This window comes from Phascolarctos cinereus, unplaced genomic scaffold (assembly GCF_003287225.1).
Source record: "Phascolarctos cinereus isolate Bilbo 61053 unplaced genomic scaffold, phaCin_HiC Scaffold_5;HRSCAF=322, whole genome shotgun sequence".
Lineage (NCBI taxonomy): Eukaryota > Metazoa > Chordata > Mammalia > Diprotodontia > Phascolarctidae > Phascolarctos > Phascolarctos cinereus.
The window spans coordinates 327,647,574-327,672,621 of record NW_027555958.1 but is presented as its reverse complement, the minus strand read 5'-3'; the positions used below and the strand labels follow the sequence as shown (position 1 = coordinate 327,672,621).

Genomic DNA, 25,048 nt, shown 5'->3' with positions numbered 1-25,048 from the left:
TATAAATAATAAAGTTGAGGCCCATTTACATGACTTGCCCAAGGTCACACAGGTAACAAATGGCAGAGCCAGAATTTGAACCCAGGTCCTAAGACTTGAGGTGTATTTGGGCTAGATGGCTTGTAAGATCCCTTCCAACTCTGAACATCTTTTGATTCTGTGAAGTTAAAATGAATTTAGGGGACTGGGCTAGGGGAGGGAATAAATGTGTATTAAGTGTCTATTATGTGCCAGGTACTGTGCTAAGCCCTTTACAAATATCTCATTTGATCCTCACAACAATTCTGGGAGGTAGGTGTCATTATCATCCCCATTTTTATAGTTGAGGAAACTGAGGCAAACAGGTTAAGTGGCTTGCCCAGTGTCACATGAGGCTAGATTTCTACTCAGGTCTTTCTTAACTCTAGATCCAATATAATGCCCCAATATAATGGGTTGATATATCTTGAAATAGAGAAGAATGGACAAAAAATTATATACAACCTTGACTTGGAGTACTGTACTTAGAGAAGGCTAGACCCTCAGGTCTCAGGGTCTTGGAAAACACCGATCTCTCAGTGCATCATGTCCACCAAAACATTCCTACTGATATGGAAGCAGCAAATGGTACCCCAGGGTTAACCCTAGGGGCAGGGTGGGTGGGTGAGTGGGGGTTCATTCTGTAGCTTCTGTAACTTGAGAGCATCCTAAAGTTCTTCTCCCCTTATCTTGAAATACCATAAAACTTCTCCTTAACTTGTCTCAAAAGAATTGTTTTTGTCTCCCATATCCTGTGTCCCCCTTGTCCTTAATCTTTATCCTGTGTCTTCCCTATCCTGTCCTTAATCTTTAACCACCATAACACCCTAAAACTACATCATCCTGAACATCTACAAGCTGTATAGCTTTCTATCCATATACACCTAGTCCCTCCCAAATAGCAGTACCTTTTATTCAGCTTTATGGTTACAGTAAAGGTTGATGTGCTTTTACATTAATAAAGCTCCCCATGGCTTAAAGAGAATTCCCAAGTGAATTCTTTCACACTGAAACCGCTCTTTCAAATCTGACCACAACACTACCATTGTCAGGGAAACAAGCCTTCTTACCTTCAACACATGCATATGACCAATGTGTTGTTTTGTTTTGCTAGACCATATTTATCTCTTATAAAGGAGGGTTCTGTTTTGATGAAAGGAGGAAATGTCAGTGGAAAGGGTATTTAAAAAAAAAACTATAAGAGCATCAACAAGACCACTGTTTTAAAAATAGAATCAAAGTCAAGCTTCCTGACTTCTAGTTTGCAGGCTCTACTGTTTCTCTTCTTTTTTTTTTCTTTTTTTCTTTTCATAGTTAATGAAAGATTTATTTAGTAAATAGTAGGAGGATATTCAACCAGGACAAATTTTTTTTTCTGAGAATAATTCATATATTTTAATGTGATTTTGATTAACATTTTCACAGATGAAAATAAAGAAGCATCATTTATTTACCTTGCATATCTCAGCATCACACTCAATTTGAACATCAGCATATGAATAATAATTTCCCAAAGTGTATAAATCCCTAGTTTTTCCCTCAAGATACAATGCTGTGGAAAAATAGGCATGCCTATCAAAGGGCACATGAACATCTTAAAACAGAGGTATTCTCCCCCTATTTTCCTGTAGGGTAAGACAGATTTCCATACCCAATTGAATGTGTATGTTATTCCCTTCTTAAGCCAAGTCCTATGAGAATAAGATTCCCTCATTCCCTCTTACCTTCCCCTGTTTCCCCTCCACTGTGAGAGACTTTTCTTTTCTGTTTTTTTGTGTGAGATAATTTACCCCATTCTACCTCTCCCTTTCTTCTCCAAGTATCATCCTCTCTCATCCCTTAATTTTATTCTCCAGATGTGACCCCTCAATCTTCAACTCACCCTGTGCCTTCTATCTATCTATCTATATATACATACATACATTTTTTTTTCCCCTTCAACTACCCTAATACTGACAAAGTTCTCATGAGTTACAAATATCATCTTTCCATGCAGGAATGTAAACAGTTCAATCTTACTAAGTCTCTTATGATTTCTCTTTCCTGTTTACCTCTTCATGTTCCACTGGAGTCCTGTATTTGAAAGTTAAATTTTCTGTTTAGCTCTGGTCTTTGCATCATGCTTGAAAGTCCTGTATTTCACTGAATGACCATTTTCCCCCCTGAAGGATTATACTCAGTTTTGCTGGGTGGTGTAGGTGATTCTTGATTGTAATCCTATCTCCTTTGCCCTCTGGAATATTATATTCCATGCCCTGTGGTCCTTTAATGTAGAAGCTGATAAATCTTGTGTTATCCTGATTGTGTTTCCACAGTACTTGATGTTTCCTTCTGGCAGCTTGTAATATTTTCTCCTTGACCTGGGAACTCTGGAATTTGGCTACAATATTCCTATGAGTTTTCCTTTGGGGATCTCTTTCAGGAGGAGATCAGTGGATTCTTTCAATTTCTATTTTGCCCTCTGGTTCTAAAATATCAGGGCAGTTTTCCTTGATAATTTCTTGAAAGATGATGCCTAGGCTCTTTTTTTGATCATGGCTTTCAGATAATCCAATAATTTTTAAATTCTCTCTCCTGGGTCTATTTTCCCGGTCAGTTGTTTTTCCAGTGAGATGTTTCACATTGTTTTCTAATTTTTCATTCTTTCGGATTTGTTTTACAGTGTCTTGATTTCTCATAAAGTCACTATCTTCCAATTGCTCTATCCTAATTTTTAAGGAAGTATTTTCTTCAGTAATCTTTTGGATTTCCTTTTCCATTTGGCCAATTTTTCTTTTTAGGGCATTTTTCTCCTCATTGGCTTTTTGGACCTCTTTTGCCATTTGGGTTAGGCTGTTTTTTAAGGTGTTATTTTCTTCAGTATTTTTTTGGTCTCCTTTAGCAAGCTGTTGACTTGTTTTTCATGATTTTCTTGCATCACTCTCATTTCTCTTCCCAGGTTTTCCTCTACTTCCCTGACTTGCTTCTCAAAATCCCTTTTGAGCTCTTCCAAGGCCTGGGACTGATTCATATTTTTCTTGGAGGCTTTGGATGTAGGAGCTTTGACTTTGTTGTCTTCTTCTGGTTGTATATTTTTATCTTCTTTCACCAAAGTAAGATATAGTCTGACTCTTTTTTACTTGCTCATGATCCCAGCCAATTACTTGAGTTTTAAACTCTTTGTTAAGGTAAGAGTCTGCTTCCAATGTGGAGAATGTACTGTCCCAAGCTTCAGGGGTTTGTGTAGCTGTTTTCAGAGATACTTGTAGGGCCCTGTGAATTATCAGTTCTTCCAAGGTAGTATGATAAGGGGCGAGGTGTTTACTCCTTTCCTGGCCTGTCACCACAAGTATTCCTTTCTGTCCTGGAACTGTGAGGAGGGGTTCCTCTCCACAGCCACTACAAGCTCCACCATGCCAGCACTCCTCCTCACCCCAGCACTGCCTCCCAGAACTGTGACCCAGATCCACACACGGGCAAAGCAAGAGATTCCTGCCTCAGCACTGGCAAAGAGATCCCTGCAGTCCCTCTCTGATCAGCCACTGGATTCCCCCTCAGTCAGTGGACAGGAAGCTCAGGAAGCAGCTGCCCCCGCCAGGGCCAGGCTCTTGGGGAATGGAGCTGAGACCCTGCCTTCCTCTCTTACCACCGACAGAAACAAACTTTTCCCACTGACCTTCTAAGTTGTCTTTGGCATTGGTGGATTGAGGAGTCTGGAAACCTCCACAGCTGCCCGTGATTCAGTCCTCTGAGGCCTGCTCCAGGTTTGCTGTGGCCTGCGTGCCCACGCTGCGCTGCGCTCCCAGCCCGGCATGATATACCTTTCTGATGAATCATCCAGGTTGTCTTGGGCTGGAAATTTGTTTCACTCTGTCTTTTTGTGGGTTCTGCTGCTTCAGAATTTGTTTAGAGCCATTTTTTATGAGTATTTGGAGGGGTTTGGGGGAGAGCTCAAGCAAGTCACTGCTTTCACTGCGCCATCTTGGCTCCGCTCTACTACTGTTTCTCTTCTTAAGAACTTGGGGCATTTCCCTCTTCTACTCTTGTAGTACCTTTCCAGTTCTGCTGACAATAGCTTGGTAATCATATCTAGCAGTTCATTCAGTAGCCTGAATACATAGTTCTTCTGTGCCTGGTAAGTTGATCTCCTCAAGGAAAGCTATTTGCTAGCTTATTTTGATTTTCATCTCACCAATAGTCATTTCAGTTCTAAACTTCCCAGTGCCAAGACTGTATCCTTAAATTTAGCTGGTCTTCCCCTCAATGGAAGTCCTTAAGCAAAGGCTGGATGGATAACTTGTTGTCTTGGGTATGTTGGAGATGGGATCGCTTTTCAGGTTAAGGTTGGACTTGATGGTTATTAAGGTATTTTTCAACCCTAAAGTTCTGTTATTCTGTAATTATTTTCCTTGGCAGGGAAAAAGGGTAAAGTAAGAATTTAATAGTTCTGTTTTCTCTCCTTTGTCAGTTATAATCATCTCACCTGCCCCAAGTAGCAGTGATGTCTTTTTTATAAACCTCCTCTTTCCCCCAACACATGTAAAAAATAAAAAAGCTGCTCCTTTTTCTCATCCGTAGGATTCTTCCTAAGTTTTAGTATTCCAGACTCTATTTTCATAGGACTGGGCCATGCTTTTGTAACTTGCTTCTTCTTCTTCTCCTTCTTCTTTTTTAGGCAATTGGGGTTAAGTGACTTACTCAGGGTCACACAGCTAGTATGTGTCAAATGTTTGGTCTGAGGCCAGATTTGAACTCAGGTCCTCCTGACTTCAGGGCCAGTGCTCTATCTACTGTGCCACCTAGCTGCACCTATAACTTGCTTCTATTACTTGCTTTTGTCATTCATACATTTGAAAAAAAAATTGAAAAAAGTCTCTGTTGATCAGTGAGTTCTCTTTTTATTTATATTGTTCTCTAGAAAGCTTTCTCTTTTCCTCTTCAATTCAATTAAATTCAACAGATACTTCTTAAATGGGCAAGAGATTGTGTTATATTTTATGTTACATATTTTATATATATGTTTTATATGTGTGTATGCATGTATACATACACATATACATGCATACATATGTGTCCATATGTATATATGTGTGTATGTGTATGTATACACACACACACACACACACACACACACATACCCTGGTCCAAAAATCCATATAATTTTTCAAATAAAAAATCTTTACTTTAACCAGTAATTCACTTCGCAATATTTATTATACCTGAGAGAATTCCTGGGATGTCTTCATTTTCTTACTGTCTTGCCTCTCTTCAGTTGTTGCTTTTCTTTTCTGGAAAAAATGGTTTTTGTGATTGTGGAGTGACTATCATAAGATCATGGACTTAGAGTTGGAAGAGATCTTAGAGACTGAACAGTCCAATCACAGTAATTGAGGACATGGAGATCTCCAAGAGCCTACAAAATGATTTCCCACAGACCATCAGTTTAAGAGGTCACATGGCCCACCTCTCTGACTTCAGGGGATTTCAGTATAGGAATTGTTATTGTTAGTGAAGAGAAGGAGCTTTGGAATTGATTAATGATATAGTTGGTCATTTCTATAATACTTGATCATCTCTTCCTCCCTGTCCCCAATATCCCTGTCTCCCAATCCCCCTACTACTTTTCATTTGTATTTTGAGAGGTTACTGAAGAAAACACCCTAGTATGGACAGTGAGAGGAGAATCACAGCAGAGACAACTGTTTTGTCTATTGACTGAAGATCTCTTTATGGTCTGGCTCCTACCTACCTTAGCAGCACGATTCTTCTTTGACTCATTGGTGAGTTTCAGGTTATTTTTCTTGGTCAGTTGAGGGTTACCAATATTGTTGCTTTTGAAAGCTGGTCTTCTCATTTGAGCCTGATTGTTTCTTGTCACTGGTTTCTTCTCTTTTTTCTTATTGTATTTCTTCTCAACTGGTTTGAGAACAAGGAAAATGATAGGTTCACTGAAAGAAGTCCTTCTCAGACAGGTAAGGAATTTTCAACATCCTATTCTTTCAAAAGTAATTTTATTCTGTGGTGCTTATAGTTACAGAGTAGTCTATAGGCACTATCTCATTTTATTCTTATCACAACTCTATTAGCAAGAAAGATATTATCATCCCCATTTTACAAAGGAGGATACTGAGGCTAAAAGAGGCAAACTTACTTGCTCAAGGGTATATAGTAAATAGCAAAGCTGAGTTCCAGGTATTCTTTTTTTTTTGGTTGGGCAGTGGGAGTTAAGTGACTTGCCCAGGATCACACAGCTATTAAGTATTATGTGTCTGAGGCTGGATTTGAACTCAGGTCCTCCTGAATCCAGGGCCAGTGCTCTATCCACTGTGCCACCTACCTGCCCCAAGTTCCAGGTATTCTGATGCCCTAGTTCAGTGCTCTTTCCATTACATTATTCTGTCATATATATATATATATATATGTATATATATACATATATATATATACATATATATATACATATATATACATATATATATATACATATACATATATATACATATATATATACACATATATATATACACATATATATATATACATATATATACACAATATGCATATATTATGTATAAGTAGTTAACATTGATAATGCTTCAAGATTTTCAAAGCACTTTACATGTATAATCTCATTTGATCCTCACAATAATCCCATGACATTGATGCCATTACCTCTATTTTACATATAATGAAACAGGCTGAGGTATGTTGAGTGACTTATTCAAGGTTGGAAAGCCAGTAAACATCAGAGGTAGATTTGAACTCAGATCTTTCTGACCTAATGGAAAGTACTCTATGTATACTATGCCATTTAGCTCCCCCATGTGCCCTGACCTTCAAATATAGACTCACCTTTACAACATGCCATGTCAATGTACAATTGATGTGGTAGATTTGTAGTCTAGTCTTCAGAAATTCCTGCCCGTGTTTTTGACTACTTATACCCAACTGTGCTGTAAGTCATAACACAGCTGCCTCCCATTCAGGAAAATTAGGTGAGCTGGAACTCATAAGAATAATTGCTAGCAATTATATAGTTAGGTACTGTGCAAAGTGCTTTACAGATATTCTCATCTGATCCTCAGAACAACCCTGGGAGTTATTATCCCTGTTTTACATTTTGCTTTTCATGGCATTCTTCTTCTCATTGGAGTTTTGTGCCTCTTTTACCATTTGGCCTATTCTATTTTTAAAGGTGTTATTTTCTTCAGTATTTTTTGTGCCTCCTTTACCAAGCTGTTGACTCTTTTCCCATGATTTTCTTGTAGCACTCTCATTTCTCTTCCTAATTTTTCTCTACCTCTCTTACTTGATTTTTAAAATCCTTCTTGAACTCTTCCATTTTCTGAGGCCAATTCATATTTTTTTGAGGCTTTGGATGTAGTAGTTTTAACTTTGTTGTCTTCTTCTGAGTTTATATTTTGATCTTCCCTGTCACCATAGTAAATTTCTGTAGTTGTGATCTTTTTCTGCTGTTTGCTCATTTTTCCAGCCTATTTATTGACTTTTCACTCTACACACTGCTTCCAGAATGGAGAAGGCACTGTCCCAAGCTTCAGATTTTTTGTGCAAGATGTTTTCAGAGATAATCCTGGAGACCTATGAGTTTTCAGTTCTTCCAATGTTGTATGATCTAGGGAGAGGTGTGTTTACTACTCTCCTGGTCTGCAAGTAACCACAAGCACTATTTTTGGTTCTGGAACTGTGACCAGAGTCCCAGATTTCTTATGGCCACAAGCTCTGGTGTGCTAGTACTCTTCCTCACCCTGGGACTGAGATCCAGGACTTTGACATAGATCCAAGTATGGACAACGCCACAGAGTACTATCCCTGGTGCCAGCAAAGAACCCCTGTAATCTCCTTCTATCAGTTGTCTAATCCCCTTATCATTTGTGGGCTGAGAGGTCTGGAAACCACAACGGCAGCCACTGATTCAGTTTGCCCCCATGGCCTACTGCTGGTTTGCTAGGGCATTGAACCATGCTTTACTCTCATCCGTATACAACAGACCTTTACTGTAGACCTTCTAAGTTGTCTTGGGCTGGAAAATTGTTTCACCCTATACTTTTGTGGGTTCTGCCATTCCAGAATTTGTTTCAAGGCATTATTTAAAGTTGTTTGCAGAGGTTTTATGGAGAGTCCAGGAGAGTCCCTGCCTTTTCTTCATCATATTGGCTTGGCCCCACTAGTTGTGTTTCAGGGAAAAATGAAGGACAGATAGTCCTTGATTCTAGATGAGCAGAATTATCTTCCTCGATCAAATCAATGGTCCATTCAGTCCAGGGTTTGTCTGTGACAGTGCAAATAATAACATTTTGTGGTTTTCCTCAATGATGCTGGCTATTTTATTTTTTTAAAACAAGATTAGCACTATACTCCCATGTATACCTAGGTGGTACAGTGGACAGAGCACTGGACCCAGTAGGATCTGAGTTCACTTCTTGCTTCAGATATTTACTTGTTATGTAATCCTGGGAAAGTCTTTATAGCCTCAGTTTTCTTATCTGTAAAATAGTGAAATAATAGCTCATACCTTTCAGGGTTAATGTGAGGATCAGTGAGACAACATATGAAAAGTGATTTGCTAAGACAACAGGTAAATGCTAGCTATAATTATTTTATGAAAGAACACTGAATTTGAAGTCAAAAGGTCTGGATTCTTTTCCCGGCTCTGCTACTTAATACCTATGGAATTTTGGACAAGTCATTTCTTTTCTCTGGGTTTCTTTTTTAAATTGTTGTTGTTTTTTTCATCTATAAAATAAGTGAATTGACTAGATGACTTTTGTTTTTTAGTGAGGTAATTGGGGTTAAGTGACTTGCCCACAGTCACACAGCTAGTAAGACCAGATTTGAACTCAGGTCCTACTGACTCCAAGGCCGGAGCTCTATCCACTGCACCACCTAGCTGCCCCAAACTAGATGACTTCTAAGGCTTTTTTTAGCTCTTCCTCCCATGATACAAATAGCTCATATTTTCCTTAATGGTTTAAGAGGGATCAGTCATCCATTAATTAACTTAAACCCATTCAGATAATGAGTCTCATGAGATTATTACATGTGATAAAAAAGTGAAAATTCATTTGATTTGTTCTTAAATTAATTCTTTCAGACTTGACCTCTAGGCCAAGCCTGGTCTAGTAGCTAGGAGACAGAGAACAAGTCTATATTTACCCTATTGACACCCTTCCTTATTTCATCGTCTTTTACTGTATCCTTCCTCAACCTTCCTCAATCCAGACTGAAGGGGCTCAGATTTATTTTAGTCTATCTTCTAGCATAAGATTCCCTGTATCATTTCTGTTATACCTAAGGTAATATTGCAAAGAAAAAGTGAAAAAAAAATGATAAAGTTGGGACAGCTAAGTGTTACAGTGGATAGAATACCAGGCATGGAGTCAGAAGGACCTGAGTTCAAATCTTGCATCAGACACTTACTAACTATGTGACCCTGGGCAAGTCACTTAACCCTGTTTGCCTCAATTTTTCATCTGTAAAATGAACTGGAGAAGGAAATGGTAAACCACTCCAGTATCTTTGCCAAGAAAACCTCAGATAGGGTCACAAAGAGTCAGAAACAACTGAAAGCAACTGACCAACAACAACAAAATTCAAAGAAAATTGTGCTGAGTCTGGAGACCTGGCTTTTAGTCCCGCAACATTGATCAAGTCATCTCGTCTGGTCCTCAGTTTCTTTATCTGGTAATTGAGGGAATTTGACTTAATCTTTAAGGTCCCTTCTCCAGGTGATTTTGTGAGCACTAGTCCTGCTGTGTTTTGTGAGATTTAGTGACTAGAACCATATGCCATTCTGTGATTGTTTAAAGAGACTATCTGTTTAGTGACGTCAGGGAAGAATCAGGAATTTAGACCAAGACAAAGGGAACCATGAGCTCCCATTCCCAGGATTTGGTGATAGAGATCCAATTTTATGATAGAGATCCATTCTGAATTTTGTTCTGGTGACAAGAAACAGAATGGGATAGTAGTGACTGCATTACTATTGGAAGTAATAGACACATTAAATGACTTCCCCAAAGTATCAGAAGCTGGATTTCAACTTAGGTCTTTCTGGTTCCAAGTCCAGTGCTCTATCTGTTGCAATACCTCACCGCTGATCACAATGGCAGTTAGTCAAGGAGGTACTGTGGGAGGGGCTTTGCCTAGCTAACCACTTCTGGATTACCTATTTCCTACTTGTACCTACATCTTGTATCAGATGCATTTAGAGAAGTAAGGGTTTTAATTCTCGGCCCTTGAAGTCTATCCCCTCAGATCCTTTTGCTACCTGGACTCTAAGGACTAGCTCTCCTATCATTTTGTTCAGAATTTGCACCTATAAGCTAGTTTCTGGTATGGATAATTTCCCAAATTCATAGATCAGAAATAACAATCTAGAAAGGGCAGCTAGGTGGAACAATGTGTTAGACTTGGAGTCAGGAAGACTTGAGTTCAAATCCTGGTCCCTATACATCCTATCAATCTGACCCTTTACAAGTCACTCAACTTCTCTTAGCTTCAGTTTTCTCATCTATAAAATGGGGATGATAATAACAACAACTCTCTCCCCGAATTGTTGTGAGGATCGGATGAGACCACGTATGTAAAACACTTTACAACTTTGAAGTGCTATATAAATGCTAGCTATGATAATATATTAGATATCATGAAACGATATATAATATTACTTATGATGTATTATATAATATAATAATATATTATCTACAATTGTGTGCTATGATAAAATTGTGTAATATAATGTAACAATATAATATAATATAATGCAAAATCACATTTACATCATTATCATCATCATGGGACTAGAAGGGACTTAATATGTGTTATTTCTGAGTTTGATACAGTCCAGGACTATTTGAGGGCTTCATGTAACTTGAGAACAGCAAGAAAAGGAAAGTCAGGAGATGGTCTTATTCAGAGTAAAGATTGCATCAGCTTTTTCTTTCCTTCCTAAGTGACTCCCGCCTAAGCTTGCCAATTTTTCCTTTGCCAGTACACTGTTGTGGAATGAGTCAAAAGACCTGGCTTTGGTTCCACCTCTGCTACTTAGTCTCACTGTGACTTTAAGCAGGTCATTTGCTACATACAGTCCTGTCTGTTCATCCAAAAAAATGAGGAGGCTAGACTAATTTCTAAGATACAATTCAGATCCAGCAGTCTGGAAAATTTTGATTTTCCTAGGCTCTGGGGAAAGTGTACCAGATTCTCAGATGCTCCCATCTTCTGGGCTGCTGTGTGTAGTTGCTGCCATCTTGTGGCCATGTGTGAGAACTTGACCCTTCCTAGTGAAGATTTCTCAGCTGCTGAGACTTCAAAAAAAAAAAAGAATCAAAGAATGCTGGAGCTAAAAGACACCTTAAAGAGTCATCAAGCACCAATCTCACATCTTGTAGACAAGAGGGAAATGACTTGATCAAGGTCACAGTAAGCAGAGAAATGGGACTCAGAAACAGATCTCCTGACTTTCAGTCCAATATTCTTTCCACAGGACTATGCTGCCTTTCACTTTGAAGACAAGTACAATCTGAAATGAATCAAGGGCCTACTATCCAATTACCTTTGTCTTTTTGTTTTTGAAGGGCCTGAACAGCTTCATGAAGGTTCATGTCCTTGAACACTTCAATGATCTTGTTCAGAGCAGAGAGAACACCAAACACTTGTATCATATGGTGAGCTAAGTCAGTTCGATCAGCTTTGTATTGCTTCTTGGTTATGTATTTTCTAACCGTTAGAAAAAATTTACATTTTTTAAAGTGTTCATCATTTATCTTTTCAAATGCGTCTAGCAAAATTTTTGAAAAATGACTCTTCATCACATCAGTTGGATTTCGTCTGTGGGAGATAACAAAACATAAACGGTCATGTCATCAAACTTTCTTATTTCTACTTAAGCATCCCACAGGGCCCCCTCTTCCCCCTCTCAGCTAAGGATGGCCCCTTATAATTCATGACAAAGTTAAGACCATTTTGCAGACCTTTTCTCTCCTTGTCTCATATCACTGAGATGCCTCCCCCGAATATCTTCTTATCTTGAGTCTCCGATTATGAAGTAGCCCCTTTCTCTGTCAAGACAAATCTCTCTACGTGAACCCTACCTTGATCCTATCCCCTCCTATCTTCCTTTCCCTCCCTTCCCCTTTCCCTCCTCTTTTCTCCTCCCCTTCTATTTTCTCTCCTCCTCTCCTCTACCCTCCCTCTCCCTTTCCACTTTTTCCCTTTTTTAAAGGCTCCTTTAGAGTGTTTGCAAACACAATCATGTCTCCTCCAACCTTAAAAACAATTTTGTTTGATAATATCATCCCTCCTAACTATCCAATATACAATATATTTCCTTTCTCAACTAAACTTCACAAATCTACCTACACAATGTGCATTCATTACACTCTTCTTATTCTCTTATCAACCCTCTGTTATATGGTTGCTGACCTTGTCAATCAACTGAAAAATAATTCTTTTCAAATTTACTAATGTGCTGTTAATCACTAAGTTCAATGGGCTTTTTTCAATCTTTATCATTTTTGACCTCTTTGCAGCATGTGACACTACTGACCACCTCTCCACTAAGTCCTCATGACACTATTCTCTCTTGGCTCTCATCCTATTTATCTAACTGATCCTTCTCAATTTCTTCCTCTAATTTTTTATCCAAGCCATACTCACTAGTTGCAATACCCTTTAAGAATTTTCTTGGGACCTTTGCTCTTTTAACTCTATATTACTTCATTTGTTGATCTCATCAGATCCCATGGGTTCAATAATAATTTCTCCAACCCCAGCATTTCTTCTCAGTTTCAGTCCTACATCACCAGCTGCCTTTTGGACATCTCAAATTGTATGTCTCTTAGGAATCTCAGACTCAACATGTCCAACACAAAAATCTTTATCTTTATCCTAAATCCTTCTCTTTTTCAAATGTCCTTATTATCACGGAGGGTATGCCTCTTTCCTAGTTACCCAAGCTCTTAACTTCAGTGTTATCCTTAATGCTTAGCTCTTACCTCACATATAAAATCTGTTGCCCAATCTTATTTTTTGTCCCTTCACAACATGTCTAGTATATTTCCTCTTCCCACTTAAACAGCCATCATCCTGGATCAGGCTTTTATCACCTATCTCCTGGACCACTGCAATAGCCTTCTAATTTGTCTCCATATCTCCCCTCAATTCTTCTTCCATTTAGCTTCCAACATGATTTTACTCAAGTATATACCTGTCCATGTCACTCTTTACTTAATAAACTCTGGCGGCTCTTTATTACCTCTAGGATCAAATATTGACATTTAAAGCTCTTCATAACTTGGATCCTTCCTACCTTCCCAGTCTTCTTATATTTTTCTGCTTTCTACAACTCTATTATTCAGCTTCACTGGCCTACTTACATTGCCTTCTATTACAAAATTCTATATCCTATCTCCATGCTTTTGCATTGGCTACCCCTTACACTTGCAATGCTCTCTATTCTTACTTCTGGCTCTTACTTTTCTCTAGCTTCCTTCAAAACTCAATACATATTTTGCCTTTTACAGAAGGCATCTCCTGGTCTCCATAACTGTTAGTCCCTTCTCTTACCTGCCAACAGCTCTCTACATATCTTGTATATGATTAGTTATTTTTTATTTTTGCCTCTTGGTGAGGCAATTGGGGTTTAGTGACTTGCCGAGAATCACATAGCTAGTAAGTGTCATGTGTCTGAGGCTGGATTTCAATTCAAGTCCTCCAGACTCCAGGGCCAGAGCTTATTTACTGCACCACCTAGCTGTCCCTATAATCAGTTATTTTTATGTTGTCTTTCTTATTAGAAAACATGAGCTTCTTGAGGGTAGGGACTCTTTTTGCCTTTCTTTGTACCCCCAACATTTAGCACAATGCCTGATACATAACAAAAATTTAATAAATGCTTACTGACTAGAAAAAAGAAACATGCAAAAATGGAATCTGGAAAGTACATGTATGTATGAAATTCTAGATTTCATTACAGATTTCATTACAGATTTAATTCAACTGAATGTAAAAGTTAAAAGGTTAAGATATTGCAGGAAGTCAAAGCAGCACAAAGAACAAAATAAAAATACAACATCAATCAAAATTTTAATATAGAGGCTTAAGAAGCAGGAGAGATAGAACTTCAAAGAAAAATAATATAGAAAATTTTTAGATGTCTGTATGATTGCAAGGAGTCCAAAATATCAAAAATGCAAGCTGGATTAAACAAAGAAAGACTACACACTATTACTATAATGAGTCACAGAATAGTGATGCCAAGGGAGATGTCTAAAACTCTAGCTTCTCAGCAAAACTGGGAGGCAGAATGCTTGGAGCCTGGTTAAGATTTATAATTATTGGTTTAAAAGGTGGTACATGAATTATTAGTAAAGCATTTTACTAGCTTCTTCTCAGAATTGACCTGATCCCATACTTCTTTTTATTTTTACTCTAAACTTAATCACCAAAGTACTTTCTATGCATAAAGAAAAAAAAACTCAAAAAGAAGATTCTTTTTGAAACCACAAATCTCTGTTTCATACTACTTGATTTATAACAAAATATATATTAAATATTGCACTTTACATTCAAAACTGTCTGGCTTGTTTGTATTCCCTTTTAAACTTCCTTCTGTTGTTATCTGTGCAAAGAAATCTTTCAGTGGCCCTCTTTTTTTGGAGGAGTGGGCACCACAATTTTTGTTACCCCCATGAAAACTAAGAGAAAGAAACAGAAGGACTTCTACAAGCCAAGATGGTGGAGTAAGCAGTAAATCCTCTCACTCTCCCTTATTGACTTCTAAAATCTCAGAAAATAGTGCCCCAGGCAAAATCCTGGAACAACAGAAACAGCAAAAAGATGGGGAGAAGCAATCTTTTAGCCTGGGAAACTCAGAAGGTCACCAAGAAAAGTCAGTTTCACTTGGGTAAAAAGGAGAGCACAGTCCAAGACAGCAGGTGTCCCAGTAAGCCAGCAGCAAGCCCCACCTCAGAAAACCATTGAGAGATCCTGAGCCCCAGGGTGGTGTAGCAGGCAAACACCAATGCCAGGACCCCCCACATGCTTTCGAATATTTGGCAGACTCCAGCTCAGAGAAGAATCATGTTCATTGGTGCAGGCCTGGACAGAAGGCTTCTTCTAGCAGCTGAAAACCCTGTGCCTCAGCACAGCTCCAGGCATGGAGGTATCATCCATTAGCCAAACCTCCCTGTGCTTCAGTGTAGCCCCAGGCAGGCAGGTGTGTTTGAGCAGCCAACCTCCATGTACTTCAGTGTAGCTGCAGGGAAATGCATAAGAACCACAGCTGGCCCCAGCATGTATCAGATACCACCAGTAGGACCCCAGCTCAGCACCTGGTAAGCTGCCAGACCCCTGCAACATCTAGCTGCCAGCACCTGAGGTCTCAGCCCCAAAAGCTGTGACCAAGACCCTGGTCCCCAGCACAAGAAGCTTGAGACAGTGCCCCTGCGCTCCATCAGGAGAGCTCAACTTTAGGAAACAGGCAAACAAGATGAGCAAGAAGCAAAAATAAACATTGACCATTGAGAATTATTATGGTGACAGGGAAGATCAAAACACAAAGTCAGAAGAGGATAATATTGTCAATATAAATACATCTGAAACCTCAAAGGGGAATATGAATTGGTCTCAAGGATGAAAAAAAAGCCTTCTTTGAAGATTTCAAGAAGAATTTTAAAAGTCAAATAAGAGAGGTAGAAGAAAAATTGGGAAAAGAAATGAAAGATATGCAAGACAGAATTAACAGCTTGGAAAAGGAAGGACAAAAATTGACTGAAGATAACTCCTTAAAAAGTAGAATTAGCCAAATGGGAAAGCAAATACAAAAGCTAACTGAAGAAAACAATTCCTTAAAAATTAGAATTTGGAAAGTGGAAGCTTTCTCTATGAGACCTCAAGAATCAGTCAAACAAAATCAAAAGAATGAAAAAACAGAAAAAAAATGTAAAATATCTCATTGGAAAAATTTAACTGATGTGGAAAATAGATCCAGAAGAGATAATTTAAAAATTATCAGTGTATCTGAAAGACACGATCAAAAAAAAGCCTGTATAGCATCTTTCAAGAAATTATGAAGGAAAACTTTCTGAGGTCCTAGAAACAGAGAGTAAAATATTCATCAAAAGAATCCACTGATCACCTCCTGAAAGAGAATGTAAAATTAAAAAAAAAATTCTAAGGAATATTGTAGCCAAATTCCAGAATTATCAGGTAAAGGGAAAAAATATTGCAAGCAGACAGAAAGAAACAATTTAAATATCACAGAACCACAGTCAGGATTACACAGGACTTAGCAATGTTTACCTTAAAGGATCAGGGGTTTGGAATATGGTATTCTGGAAGTCAAAGGAGCTTGGATTACAACCAAAGATCAACTATCCAGCAAAACTAAGTGTAATCTTTCAAAGAGGAAGAAGGATTTTCAATGAAATAGGGGACTACCAAACCTTCCTGATGAGAAGACCAGAACTCACCAGAAAATTTGATATTTAAATACAAGATTCAAGAGAAGCATAAAAAGGTAAAAAGGAAAAAGAAAAAAAAATTATTCAATAACAGTAAATTGTTTACATCCCTACATGGGAAGATGATACTTGTAACTCTTAAGAACTGTATCTTTATTACAACATTGAGAAGGGGTATACATATACAGAGAGTGTGGGTATAAATTGACTTTGATGTGATAAAAATAATTAATGGGTGAAAAAAAGGGTTATATTGGGAGAAGAGGAAATGAAGAGACAGAAAAGGGTAAATTACATCACATGAAGAGGTGCAAAGACCTATTATGGTAGAGGGAAAGAGGGAAGGGAGGTGAATACTGTTTGAACCTTACTGTCATCAGATTTGGCTGAAAGAGGGAATAACATACACACTCATTTGGGTATAGAAATCTATCTTACAGTATAGGAAGTAGGAGGGGAAATAGGAAATAAATGTGAGAGGTGGATAGAAGAGTGGGCAGGGGGGAAGAAAGAAGCAGTAGGGTAAAGGGAAAAGAAAAAGGAAGGGGCTGACAGAAGGGAGGGCAGATTGAAGGAGGTGGTGGTCAGAAGAAAAATACTAGTGAGGAGTGAGAGGGAAAAAAAGAGAGAGAAAATCATAAAGGAAAACTACGATGGAGAGAAAGACACAGTTAGAAATCATAACTGTGAATCTAAGTGGAATGGACTCTTCCATAAAACAGAAGTGGATAGCAGAGTGGATTAAAAAACATAATCCTACAACATGTTGTTTACAAGAAATACATTTGAAGCAGAAAGGTACACACAGAGTAAAGGTAAAAGACTTGAGCAGAATCTACCATGCCTTGGCTGAAGTAAAAAAAAAAAAGAGCAGGGGTAGCAATCCTGATCTCAGAAAAAGCAAAAGCAAAAATAGAACTAATTAAAAGAGATGAGGAAGGAAACTATATCCTGGGGAAAAGTACCATAGACAATGAAATAATATCAATTATTAAACATATATGCACCAAGTGGTATAGCATCCATATTCTTAGAGGAGAATTTAAGTGAGTTACAGGAAGAAATAGGCAGCAAAAAACATGCTAGTGGAGGACCTCAACTGTCCCCTTTCAGAACTAGATAAATCTAACTACAAAACAAACAATAAAGAAGATAAGGAAGTGAATAAAATCTTAGAAAATTTAGATATGGTAGACCTCCGGAGAAAATTGAAAGGGATAGAAAGAAATACACCTTTTTCTCAGTGGCACATGTCACCTAAACAAAAATTGACCATGTACTAGGGCGTAAAAACCTCACAATCCAATGCAGAAAGGCAGACATACTAAATGAATCCTTTTCAGATCATAATGCAATAAAATTACATCCAATAAAGGGCCTAGGAAAGACAGATGAAAAATTTATTGGAAACAATAACCTAATACTAAAGAATGAGTGGGTCAAACAACAAATAATAAAAACAATAACTTCATCCAAGAGAATGACAATAATGAAGCAACATACCAAAATATGTAGGACACAGCCAAAGCAGTTCTTAGGGGAAATTTTATGCTAATGTGAATAAAATAGAGAAAGAAGAGAACAATGAATTGGGCATGCAACTACAAAAGCTAGAAAAAGAAAAAAGTAAAAATCCCAAATTAAAAATTCTGAAAATCAAAGGGGAGTTTAATAAAATTGAAATTAAGAAAACTATTGAACTAATAAAACTAAGCTGGTTTTATGAAAAAAACCCAATAAAATAGATAAACTTTAACTAATTTGATGGAAAGAAAGGAAGAAGAAAACCAAATTACTAGTATCAAAAATGGAAAGGGTGAATTCACCATCAATGAAGAGGAAACAATAATTAGGAGCTATTTTGCCTAACTGTACGTCAATAAATCTGACAATCTTAGTGACATTGATGAATATTTACAAAAATATAAATCACCCAGATTAACATAAGAGGAAATAAAATACTGAAATAACCTCATTTCAGAAAAAAAGAAATTGAAAAAGCCATCAGTGAACTCCTAGGAAAATATTGGCAGATGGATTTGCAAGTGAATTCTATCAAACATTTAAAGAACAATTAATTCCAATTTAATATAAAATATTTGGGAAAATAGGTGAAGAAGGAGTCCTACCAAATTCTTTCAATTATATAAATAATGGTGCTGATACCTAAACTGGGAAGAGCCAAAACAGAGAAAGAAAATTATAGACCAGTTTCCCTAATGAATATAGATACAAAATTCAAATAAAATATTAGCAAACAGATAATAGCAATTATCATGAGGACAATACACTATGACCAGATGGGATTTATACCAGGAATGCAGAGCTGCTTCACTATTAGGAAAACTATTACCATAATTGACCATATCAATAACAAAACTAACTAATCATATGGTTATCTCGGTAGATGCAGAAAACACTTTGGACAAAATATAATACCCATTCCTATTAAAAGCACTGGAGAACATAGGAATAAATGGAGTCTTCCTTAAAATGATAAGCAGCATCTATCAAAAACCATCATCAAGCATTATATGTAATAGCAATAAGGTAGAAGCATTTCCATTAAGATCAGGGTGAAACAAGGATGTCCATTATTACTACTGCTATTCAATATTGTACTAGAAGGGTTATCTATAGCAATAAGAGAAGAAAAAAGAAATTGAAGCAATTAGAATAGGCAATGAAGAAACAAAGCTATCACTCTTTATAGATGATATGACGGTATACTTAGAGAATGCTAGAGAATCAACTAAAAAACTACTTGAAATAATTAACAACTTTAGCAAAGTTGCATGATATAAAACATATCCACATAATTCATCAGCATTTCTATATATTGTTAGCAAAGCCTAACAGTAAGAGATAGAAACAGAAATTCCATTTAAAACAACTGCAGATAATATAAAATATTTGAGAGTCTCTCTGCCAAGACAAACCCAGGCACTATATGAACACAATTCTTTTTTTTTCCTTTTTTTTAAAAAAAATTATTTATTTTTAGTTTCCACCATTCACTTCCACAAGATTTTGAGTTTCAAATTTTCACCCTATCTTGCCCCTCCCCACCCCAAGTTTGCATGCATTCTGAATATCCCTTTCCCTAGTCTGCCCTCCCTTCTATCTCTACCCCCCTTCTCATATCCCCTTTCCCTTCTATTTTCCTGTAAGGCAAGATAGATTTCTGTACCCCATTTCGTGTATTTCTTATTTCCCAGTTATATGTGAAAATATTTTTTTTGAACACATGTTTTTAAAACTTTGGGTTCCAAATTTTCTCCCTTCTTCCCTCCCCACCCACCCTCATTGAAAAGGCAAGCAACTCAATATAGATTATACATGTGCAGTTATGCAAAACATTTCCATAGTAGTCATATTGTGAAAAACTAACTGTATTTACCTTAATCCTATCCCACCCCCCCATTTATTCTCTTCTTTCTTTTGACCTTGTCCCTCCTCAGATGTGTTTGCTTCTGATTACCCCCTTTCCCAATCTTCCCATCACTCCTCTGCTCTCTTGTCCCCTTCTCCCCCTATTTTCCTGCAGGGTAAGACAGATTTCCATACCCAATTGAGTGTGTATGTTATTCCCTCCTTAAGCCAAATCTTCTGAGAATAAGACTCACTCATTCCCTCTCACCTTCCCCTGTTTCCCCTCCACTGTAGAAGCCTTTTCTTTTCTGTTTTATTTTTTTGTGTGTGGGAGATAATTTACCCTGTTCTACCTTTCTCTTTTTCCTTCTCCTACTATAATCCTCTCTCACCCCTTAATTTTATTCTCCAGATATGACCCCTTCATCTTCAACTCACCTTGTGCCCTCTATCTATCTATATCCATATCCATATATATATATGTATATATGTATATGTATATGTATGTGTATATGTATATGTATATGTATATGTATATGTATATGTATATGTATACGTATACGTATACGTACACGTATACGTATACGTATATGTATATGTATATGTATACGTATATGTATATGTATATGTATATGTATATGTATATGTATATGTATATGTATATGTATATGTATATGTATATGTATATGTATATGTATATGTATATGTATATTTCTATACACACACACACACACATACATATACTTTTTTCCCTCCAACTACCCTAATACTGACAAAGGTCTCATGAGTTATAAATGCCATCTTTCCATGGAGGAACGTAAACACTTATACGAACACAATTATAAGACACTTTTCACACAAATAAAGTCAGATCTAAATAATTGGGAAAACATCAGTTGCTCATGGGTAAGCTGAGCTAATATAATAAAAATGACAATTTCATCTGAAGTAATTTACTTATTTAGTGCCATACCAACCAAAATACCAAAAATTATTTTATAGAGATAGAAAAAATAATAACAAAATTCATCTAGAAAAGCAAAAGGTCCAGAATATCAAGTGAATTAATGAAAAGAAGTGCAAGAGAACATGGCCTAACCATGCCAGATATAAAACTATATTATAAAGCAGCAATCATCAAAAGTATTTGGTAGTGGCTATGAAATAAGTGGTGGAATAGATTAGGTACGCAAGACTCAGTAATCAATAACTATAGTAATCTACTTCTTGATAAACCCAAAGACTCAAGCTTCTGGGATAAGAATTCGCTATTTGGCAAAAATTGCTGGGAAAAGTGGAAAATAATGTAGCTGAAACTAGGCATAGACCAACATCTTACACTGTATACCAAGATAAAACCAAAATGGGTGCACAATTTAGACATAAAGGGTGATGCTATAAACAATTTAGGAGAGCAAGGAATAGTTAACTATCAGATCTATGGAGAACAGAAGAATTTGTGATCAAAAGAGATAGAGAACATTACAAAATGCAAAATGGAAAATTTTGATTACACTAAATTAAAAAGTTTTTGCATAAGTGAAGCCAATGCAACCAAGATTATATAGGAAGCAGAAAGCTCAGAAATAATTTTTACAGCCAGTGTCTCTGATAAGGGTCTCATTTCCAAAATATATAAAAACTAAGTCAAATTAATAAGAATACAAGTCATTCCCCAGCTGATAAATGGTCAAAGGATATGAACAGGCAGTTTTCAGATGAAGAAATTAAAGCTATCTATGGTCATATGGAAAAATGCTCTAAATCACTATCTATTAGAGAAATGTAAATCAAAACAACTCTGAGGTACCACATCACACCTAGCAGATTGCTAGTATGATGAAACAGGAAAATAGCAAATGGTGGAGAAGATGTAGGAAAATTGGAACACTAGTGCATTGTTGATGGAGTTGTGAATTGATCCAACCATTCTAGACAGCAATTTGGAACTATGTCCAAAGGGCTTTAAAATTGTGCATACCCTTTGAACCAGCAATACCACTTCTAGGTCTGTATCTTAAAGAGAACATAAAAATGGGAAAAGGGTCCACATGTACAAAAATATTTATAGCAGCTCTTTTTGTGGTGTCCATGAATTGGAAATTGAGGGGACACCCATCAATTAGGGAATGGCTGAACAAATTGCGGTGTATGAATGTAATGGAATTCTACTGTTCCAGGTGCAATGATGATCAGGTGGACTTCAGAAAAATCTGTAAAGACTTGCCTGAACTGATGTTGAGTGAAGTGAGCAGAGCCAGGAGACACTGTACATGGTAACAGCAACATTGTGCCATGATCAACTTTTATAGACTTAAGTCTTCTCAGCAATGCAGCAATCTAAGGCAATTCCAAAAGACTCATGATAGGAAATGCTATCAACATCCAGAGAGAGAGAACTATGGAGTTTGAATACAAATTGAAGTATACTATTTTCTCTCTTTCTTTTTGTTTCTTCTTTCTCATGGTTTTTCCCTTTGGTTCTAATTCTTCTTTTCAACATGTCTAATGTGGCAATGTTTAATATGATTGTGCATGTATAGCCTATATCAAATTGCACACCATTTTGAAGAGGGGAAAGGGGCAGGAGGGGAGAAAATTTAAAACTCAAAATTTTATAAAAATTAATGTTGAAAACTAAAAATGAATAGATAAATGTTTAAAAAAAGAAATAGAGAAAAAACTCTTGGTTTTTTAAAAGCATCAACATAGTTACCACGTCCAAAAAAGTATGCCTCTTCCTGAACTTTTGTCTAGAACCTCTTTCTCAAGAGGTTGGTAACATGCTTCATTATAGGTTTATAAAGACATGTTTGGTCAGGCCGTTGATCAGAATTTCTGTTTTCTCAGAGTTACTTTCTTTATAACGTTGTCCCTGTACACATTGTTTTGGTTCTGTTCACTTTATTCTACATCAGTTCATACTAGCCAGGATTTACTAAAGAGATTCTCATCTCTTTTGTAATTTCTTAAGGCACAATAATATTCCAATACATTCATGTCGCATTTTGTTCAGGTACTTCCAAATCATATGAGAAGAAATTTAAAGCATTACCCTTACATTTTGATCCTTTTCTTTCTCTCCTTTTGTATTTTCCCCTCAGCACCAGGAAGTTCATTCTTCATACAGCTATTGCAACCCCAGTATAATCCTCCCCTTTAATGACCCACCTTTTTCTTTGTTGAGTTTGATGCATTTCTATACTAACCTATTTGTGTATGTGTGTTCAATCCTCTTTTGTTTCAAGATAAGAGTGAGTTTCATCTGGTACCCCCTGATTTCTCACTCCATAATTATATATTCTTCTCACACACCCCTGTAATGATAAATAGCAAACTCTGACCCCTTCTTTCTTCATTTTACACTAGTAAATTCCTTTTACCAGCCCTTATCTCTTCCCTATTCAGAACTTTAGAACAGATCCCACCCACCCCCAGGACTTCCCCACCTTTTTTTCCCCTTATTTAACTCTCAATCACCACAAACACCTGAAGGTTCTGAAAGCACACAATTATTCTCCCTGTATTAGAATGTTTGTACTTAATCATCATAGTTATTTCCATTTGCTCAAATTTGCCTCTTTAGGTTTCTCTTGACTTTTAAAATTTTTCCCTTAAAAGTTCCTGCTTAGCTCTGATACTTTTATTAGAAAGGCCTGAAAGGCTCTATTCCATGAAAGATCTGTTTTTCTTCCAATAGGCAAAAAATTCAACTTTTCAGGGTAAGTTATTTTTAGTTGTAAGCCTATATTTTTTTACCTTTTAGAATATGATATTCCAAGATTTCCTCACATTTATAGTAGAAATTACCACATCTTGTATGATCCCAAGTGTGTGGCTCTTGATACTTTGAGTTGCTTCTTTCTAGATGCTTGCAGATTTTTTTCCCCCTTTGGCATAGGAACTCTGAATTTTGACTATGACATGTTTGGGACTTTTCTTTTTGGATTTTCTTTCAGGAAGAGATTGTTGTATTCTTAGTTTCTTCCCTTTGCTCTCTGGTTCTAATAGATCTGGACAGTTTTCACTTATGACTTCTTCAATATAATGTCTAGGATTTTTTTTCTTAAATCATGGTTTTCTGAGAGTCCAATGATTCTTTTTTTAGGTGTGAAATTATGCAAACATGTATTATTTCCCTATTAGCCATATTAAAAAAAAGCAAGAAAATAAAGCAAGAAAATTATACTTCAATTGATACTCAGAGTACTTCACTTCCCTCTGTGGGGGTAGATAGCATTTTTTCCCATCATGAGTCCCTTGGAGTTGTCTAGGATCATTGTATTGATCAGAGTAGCCAAGTCTTTCCCTGTTGGTCATCATTACAAATCTTTGCCACCACAAAAAGAGCTGTTATAAATAGTTTTATACAAACCAACTCTTTTCCTTTTCCTTTCCCTTTTCACTTTTCCCTTGATCTCTTTGGGGTACAGAACTGGTAGTGATATTGCTGGATTAAGGGGTATGCACAGTGTTATAGCCCATTGGATATAGTTCCAGATTGTCCTCCAAAATGGTTGGACCATTTCACCACCAACAGTTAATTAATGTACCTATCTTTCCAGCATTTTTCATTTATATAGGTGTGAAGTAGTACTTCTGAGTTGTTTCAATTGACCTTTCTCTAATCAATAGTGACTTAAAGCATTTTTTCATATGACTATAGATAGCTTTGATTTCTTCTTCCATAAACTCCCTGTTCATATCCTTTGGCCATTAATCAATTGGAGAAAGACTTTTATTTTTTATAAATTTGATTCAGTTCCCTATATATTTGAGAAATGAAGCCTTTGTCAGAGAAACTTGATGTAAAATTTTTTATATTACTCCATTGCTTATGGTTTTTGTTGTTCAGACATTTCAGTTGTATGTAATTCTTTTTGACCACATTTTTGGGATTTTCTTGGCAAAGATACATTTCCTTCTCCAATTGTCTATGGTACCTTTTAGCAAAATGTAGTTTCTCTGATTATCTCTTTTAATTAGATCTGTTTTTCCTTTTGCTTCATCTGAGAGCATGATTACTATTAGCCGCCTTTATTAATTCAGCTAAGCAAAATTGATTCTGCTCCAGCCCTTTATTTTAACTCTGTGTGTGTTTCTGTTTCAAGTGGGTCTCTTGTATACATCATATTGGTGGATTCTGGCTTCTAATCCATTCTGCTATCCGTTTGCATTTTATGGGTTAACTCACC

At 36.8% G+C, this 25,048-nt stretch overlaps 1 protein-coding gene across 1 annotated transcript in view; it reads right to left on the bottom strand.

Moving 5' to 3' along the window:
• Nucleotides 1–25,048, bottom strand: part of LOC110201877 (interferon-inducible protein AIM2-like) — a 60,941-nt gene that overhangs the window by 12,848 nt on the left and 23,045 nt on the right. The window contains 3 exon segments of the mRNA XM_020977747.2: nucleotides 5,217–5,285; nucleotides 5,747–5,913; nucleotides 11,573–11,847. Of these exon segments, the coding sequence (XP_020833406.1) occupies nucleotides 5,217–5,285; nucleotides 5,747–5,913; nucleotides 11,573–11,847 (511 nt within the window).